Source organism: Myotis brandtii, unplaced genomic scaffold, assembly GCF_000412655.1.
Source record: "Myotis brandtii unplaced genomic scaffold, ASM41265v1 scaffold417, whole genome shotgun sequence".
Classification (NCBI taxonomy): domain Eukaryota; kingdom Metazoa; phylum Chordata; class Mammalia; order Chiroptera; family Vespertilionidae; genus Myotis; species Myotis brandtii.
The window spans coordinates 385,789-392,548 of record NW_005366017.1 but is presented as its reverse complement, the minus strand read 5'-3'; the positions used below and the strand labels follow the sequence as shown (position 1 = coordinate 392,548).

General features: G+C 43.2%; 1 protein-coding gene across 7 annotated transcripts in view; it reads right to left on the bottom strand.

The window, feature by feature from the left end:
- The window catches only part of ZNF384 (zinc finger protein 384), a 20,295-nt gene that overhangs the window by 12,957 nt on the left and 578 nt on the right, over window positions 1-6,760 (bottom strand). Inside the window, exons 1-2 of one of the 7 annotated variants that reach the window (XM_005873696.2) lie at window positions 6,052-6,168; window positions 5,853-5,932 (exon numbers count right to left, since the gene is read on the bottom strand). The exons of 4 other annotated variants lie outside the window; for them this stretch is intronic. Coding sequence is in view for 1 of the 3 variants with exons in the window: in XM_014545669.1 (XP_014401155.1) it covers window positions 5,853-5,912 (60 nt within the window). In the remaining 2 variants the exon portion in view is untranslated. Of the gene's footprint in view, window positions 1-5,852; window positions 6,591-6,760 lie in introns of those variants that run through there. 2 more of the 7 variants (XM_014545669.1, XM_005873695.2) reach the window with 2 other exon arrangements.

The window sequence follows — 6,760 nt, the reverse complement described above, 5'->3', positions numbered from 1 at the left end:
GAGAGGAGAGGAGAGGAGAGGAGAGGAGAGGAGAGGAGAAAGAAAGAAACTGAAGGCATGAGAGGGGAAGGGATGTGCCCAAAGTCCCACAAAGCAAACTACTGACTAGCTTCAAACAGCAGGATACCTATCACTGTTCCTCTTTTCCTTTATTCCTTAAATTTGATGAAAAAGCAGGTGGTTTGTCTTGCTTCAGTCTCCGCCTCCTTCCTTGAAATAAAAAATTTCAGAGTTTCAAGCGACACATCTATAGTTCCATGCAGCTTGAAAAGGTTCTAGGCCAGAACACAAAATGCCCAAGGGAATTAAAGAATGAAATTGGCAGGAATCAAAATTAAGGTATTTTTTGTGTACCATATGATACCTGGGCACCACACCGCACTGATCCCAAGGTCTAAGAACATCCATGGTTCTACACTGGACACCACACATGTGGGGCTGAGCAGTGAGAACCCTAGGAGTTACCAGTTTAAAAAGGGTTCTAGCACCAGCAGTAGCAGCAGCATCCCAGATTTCCACTTAAAGGGATCCAGAATAGGGACAACAGTTGGCCAGAACACATATACAAAGCTCCTGCTCTGTAGTTCTCAAACTCTAGGTTTCTAAGAGTTTGAACTTCAGAACTTGAGTTCTTCTCTGTAAAGAGATGATAATTAAGCTTAAAACTCTGGGAGTGAAGAATAATCAAGAAAATGAATCCCTCAGAATCACATTACAAGTCACCGATGAGTACAGAACTGAGGCATCGCACCACTCACTCATTTTTACATTCTGATCACTTCTAGAAAGGCTTAATTGACAGTATGTTGGTCAAGAGTAGCTTCCCAAAATTCTGGACCAGGAAAGATCCAGCCCAGGAGAAAGCAGGTGAAGAGGAAGAGTGAGACTGGTAGAATGTGGAAACAAGTAACAGCAGGAAATAAACATGATCACTCTGAGCCAAGAGCAACCAAGCTTCAGGTGGGAAAGGACCTGTGACCTACAACTACAGGTCCTGGAGAGGAAATGCTGGCAGCAGATACCAGAGATACTAAAACCTGGAGGGTAGACTGCGCACAGAAACTTGGTTTCAAGTAGTGACTAAGGAAACTAGGGAAGATCTTCAACAAAAGAAGTGAGGCATAAAGGATCTCTCTCTAAAAGTAACCCTGTTCCTTATCTTTCTCCAGAAGTCTCATCACATTTTTTGCTCTACTAAACAGCACCCTCAATTTTCATAAGTCCTATAAAGGGAAGAAGAATTGAATTTCAGCCTACTTTTTCCTAAATAGTAGCAAGGGAGAGAGGCAATGCACCAAATCTGTGACAACAGCTTCACACAAATAAAGCTCAATATTAAATGACGGAGGACTGATTGCAGGTAAATCCCGCTCCCTGAGTTATAAACTACAATAAAGTCAGACAGTCTCCGAAACAGGTGCTGAGCCTTTCCTCCCAGTATTAGGGGCCTCAGGTCCTCCTCAGGCAAGATAAATCAAGAAAGAATCAAATTACAGTTTAGGGCAGTGATGGCGAACCTATGACACGCGTGTCAGAGGTGACACGCGAACTCATTTTTTTGGTTGATTTTTCTTTGTTAAATGGCATTTAAATATATAAAATAAATATCAAAAATATAAGTCTTTGTTTTACTACTGTTGTAAATATCAAAAAAGTTCTATATGTGACACGGCACCAGAGTTAAGTTAGGGTTTTTCAAAATGCTGACACGCCAAGCTCAAAAGGTTCGCCATCACTGGTTTAGGGGGATCCAGTCTTGCCAACCTTCTCAGGAGGCAGGGATCACATCTTGGACCTCTCCAGATTCTCTAACACAGGACTCATCACCCAGGAAGAAACTCCATATTTAATCAACTGAATGACAGTGGACTCCAGACATTCAGATTTTGAAAACATTGCAAGGGGTTCAAACCTTAACTCACAACCCCACTTTGTCTAATATTCCAGCTGAGAGAAATGAAACAGCAAGAGTGGTAATGTATAAAAGAAATGTAGCAGAGAATTAGGCTGGAGAGTAAAAGAAAGGAGGGTCTAATATATAATATCCCTCTAAAGACTCAAGGAAGTAAACACATTACTGACGTGAAAATTTAGGAAGGAGGAACTGAGAGCCTGAAAATATGAATGTCCTCAGAAAGGATGCCTGTGACAAGGCCTCTCCTTCCCCCAAAAGATTGTATCTATTCATATTGTCTTACAAGTGACTCAGGTGAAGCAGTTTCTGAGGGAACTAGGGGGCATACAAAGTGATATGGTGGACAATATTACCACCACCATCACCACTGACATCTATTAAGTGTTTAGTGTGTTCAAGATACGGTTCTAAGCACTTCACAACTTCACATCATTTAACAATTCTATAAGTAGGGTACTGTAATCCCATTTTTCAAACAAGGAAACTGGAGGCTAACAGTAAATAACAGAGCAAGTTAGGGAAAGGGGTTCAAAACCATACAACTGAAGTACATACTCTGACACTGTGATTTGATTCACGAAATAAAATTTAGAATACTGGCAGGAATGGACTATGCATTTTTCAGGTAGTTCTCATTAATGTTTTAAAAAATGAAGTTCTGATGACAGCAATTAAAGATGATATTCTCTGTCCACATCCTGTGAAAACTTACTTAGCCACAATAACTGATTTTAGAATCATGGAGTCTGAGTAAAAAGGCCAGGCTGTCCAGAGGGGCCCCTCCACTTCCATGGATACCCAATCTATCACTCTGCTTTGGTTCCTAAGAGAACAAAGCTGAAGATCAGAACCACAGCTGGTCCTAGAACAAAATGATAAATGTGCTCTGTGGACTTCTGATAAAAATGACAGCCCAAAATGTGGGTTCATGGAGAGTACTGCTAGGCCAACTAGAAGCAATATTTGCCTGCATAATGACACCTGATAAATGCTATAATGCTGTTCTGAAAAGGCTAACTTAAAACTCTGTATCCCTGAAATAAGATCAAATGGAGAATCAAGAAGGCTCCTGCCAGAAATACATAAAAATGGTGCCCCCAGAGTTGTGTAACAGGGTACCCCTGGGACAAGATCACTCAAATACCTGTTTACTTTACCACTTATCCTCTTAACTCTTTCTGGCATGAAACTCTTAGCAAACTATCCTGACATCCAAGCAGGCATGCATTAACAGTCTGAAACCTTAAGAAAGCCAATGATATTATGAGGAAATCTCATCTCTACAGAGCACCAGTTTTGATGACTGTGCCATTATACTAAAACAGCACTGGTTTACCCTAGACCAGTGGTCGGCAAACTCATTAGTCAACAGAGCCAAATATCAACAGTACTTCTTCAAAATAGACTCGCCCAGGCCGAAAACCGACTTCAGCGCATGGGCCACGAGGTTTCAATCGCACTGTATGCACACCCGCACGTGCCACACTCAAGGAGCCAAAGAGCTGCATGTGGCTCACGAGCCGTAGTTTGCCAACCACGGCCCTAGACTGAGAAAACTTCTAGTATAGTCCCAAAGAGCAGGAAAGAAGGAAAAACACAGTAAGTGGGGAGAAGTATATTGGCAGATTGAAAATCTGGGTTCTGCCCCGGCCGGCTTGGCTCAGTGGATAGAGCGTCAGCCTGCGGACTGAGGGGTACCAGGTTCGATTCCGGCCAAGGGCACATGCCTGGGTTGCAGGCTCAATCCCCAGTGGGGGGTGTGCAGGAGGCAGCCGATCAATGATTCTCTCTCATCATTGATACCTCTATCTCTCTCTCTCCTTCTCCCTTCCTCTCTGAAATCAATAAGGAAATATATTTTAAAAAAGAAAAAAGAAAATCTGGGTTCTAATTTCAACTTTACCACTGCACTGTTAATAAGAAGGGAGGTTTACTATAATTAAGTTGGACAGGACTTTTCTTTCAAGAGGTTCAAGGAACTACATATTTATTTCTTTTTCAATCTCAAAAGAAATCTTGGAAGCACTGAGGAGATGAAGAAAACGACAGTATTACATAGCATCCATGAAACACATAGTAGGACTTGAAACTCTTACACCAGAGCTCTATCCATCTGTCCATCCTTCCACAGTGCTACCAGCCATCCAGGAATAAAGATGTCACTGCCCGCAGCATGTGGTTTTTGTATACATGATGAAGACCACCACCTCTTTCCCGGTACACACTGTTTTTTGCTGTTTTTCAAATACAGCATGATTTTCTTTTCTCAGATAAATAATATTCTCTTAACACAACCAACCTTTAGAAAAATCATGAAACACACCAACCACCTAGGAATCAAGACTTCTGGAATGTAATTTTACGATTATCAGTGGATGATTGAATAACTTATAACTCTACTAAGGTTTTATCTGGGTTAAGGATGGAACAGAATAAACCCCTTTAAAAAAATTCACAAGGCATATAATTATGGAATGAAGGCAGAACAGAAAAAAAAATGCTCAAAGTACTCCTGAAAGGAACAAAGAGAAATATTTCCGTGTGATGAGAACTATTAGGAACAATTAGTGAAAATTATATAAAGACCACATAATTACAAAGGAACTACCCCAAAGTATCGGTTCTATAGCCTCCAGCTCAGTAATCACCAACTAGAAGCACAAGAAATAGAGATGCAAAGAACAATCAATTCAAATTCAACTACAGAAAGAACTTGACTCACAGATCTCAAACATTCTATTGAGCAAAACTGTTCCAAAATGCACAACTGCAGAAAGGATGCAATATTAGTTAAGGGCCTAAAGTGAAGAAACAGAGAACCATTTTTAACTCAGTAAGCAGACAAAGTCTTTTTCTCAGGTCCTAAGGACATTCAAGGACTGTCCCAAAAGAATTTGAGGCCTTCCTACTACCTGTAAACTCTCCCAAGTACAAAATAACTCTGAACAGGCTTATCCCAATTCTACTGGAAAAGACCATCACACCACATCTATTTGGGACCAACAGGAATATGGGCCATCACCATCTACCCCGGCACTGCTGGACCATCATTCCCACAGGACCAGAATACCTGTGGGAAGAACAATTCAGTGGTTCCCCTTGCCCTGCCCATTCCGCTATAAATAATGGATGTAGGCAATGTGAGGCAGGGGGGGGAAAGGCTGGGGTTCAGGGAATATGCACCTAATATTTAATCATGAACCTGGCTCAGAAATCTATGGGGAACACATTTTATAAACCAGCCTGGAATTGATTCTTAGGAGACACATCCCTAGGATTATAAGCTCTGAACTCAAAACTCTTTTGAATCAATACATTGTCGTTTTCAAGCTACCTAAAACTCAATCACCATCAAATCTTGTATTTTGAATTCTTCATAGTTTTATCCACTTCAAGCTACCTATGAACCAATTTTTTCATGAAAACGTCACCCTGTCATATCAAATTCAAATAACTGCCATAGATTCAATCCCTCAACAGATCCACTCCAAACACTAGGCTGTAATATTAAGGATATGACCCCACTCTAAACTCAACTCTGCTGGTTCCAAGTGTCGGAAAGCAATTCCATAAGCTATGCCACAAGGACTATACTAGCAATGAGGACCCATTTGTCCCCAAAGTAGAAATAAGTTTCTCCTTTGGACACAATGCAGCACTACTCCACAATTTCACGTGCACATTTCATAATTCATTCCTGATGAGTATTGGTGGGAGGAGAAGGTGATGGGGACGGAGACAACTTTTTACACAAAAACTTCCTGTGTACCCCCAAGAGATAATAGAAAAAGGCTGATTTTTCTCCCACAGCAAACACCAGTATTACAATTGCTATTACTTAAAGAATTCTGTCCTACTGTCTCCCAAAGAAACCTATTTTATTATGACCCCTTCTCCACCCCAAACCAGAAAAACCATTAACCCAAAATTGTCTTACCCTCTCTCTCTCTTCCTCCTGTTGTTTTATTCTTTCTCCTTTCCAGGGCTCCTGAACTTTCTGTAAACAAATTGTCTGGGTTACACGGGCCAGTTAAGGGTGCAGACACCAGAGAACTGTGGAGGAATTCTTTGACTGTCAGCAGTCAGTCGGAAAAGCAGGTGGACCCCCAGCCAACCATCCAAAGGTGCAAGGATATAATAACAGGAGTGCAGTGCCACCCCTTTGTAGATACAAGGGAAATAAATCTAACTCCCAGAAACTAAGATGATCTCTATCACCAGTGTTTGGGTTCCACTCCTGAAGAAGACACTGATTCTTCTTCAATCCTCAGGGCCACAGGGAACCAGGGGCCAGAGAAGAGCAGAGTTGGAAGAGAAAGGTCCCTGCCCCTAAGGACTGGCTCGGAGGGGAAACTGGGGACTAGGGGGTGCACAAGCCCTTGTGTCAGGCACGGTGCCAGTTCAGGCCCAGCCACTTCCTCTGGTCTCCCCCCTCCACTTCTCTGAGGACTTCGCCCCTGCCTACCAAAGGCCTTGCGCCAAGAAGTACCTCCCTCGGGCTGCACAGTGGTCTATCTATTGGAGACCCCAGCTGTGCCCCCAAAACCTTTGCTCCCTTGAAACAGCCCCTGGCAGCTTTCTCCTGAGGTCGCCGCCCACCCCTTCATCAAAGACCCTTCTCTGGGACGTCCCTCCTTCTCCTCCAGGGAGCTGAACTCTGCCACCCACCAGCCAGACACCCGCCCCCTAAGCCCCCCCATGCCTCCCCATCGCCCGCTCCTCCACAACCACTTCCGGTTCCGGGACGGACACACGTACAGTCACACCGTGAAGCCCCCCCTTCCACGCCCCCCCCCCAGCGAGAAGGGGAGGGGGAGGAGCAGAGAGCTTGGCGCGCGCCGGCTG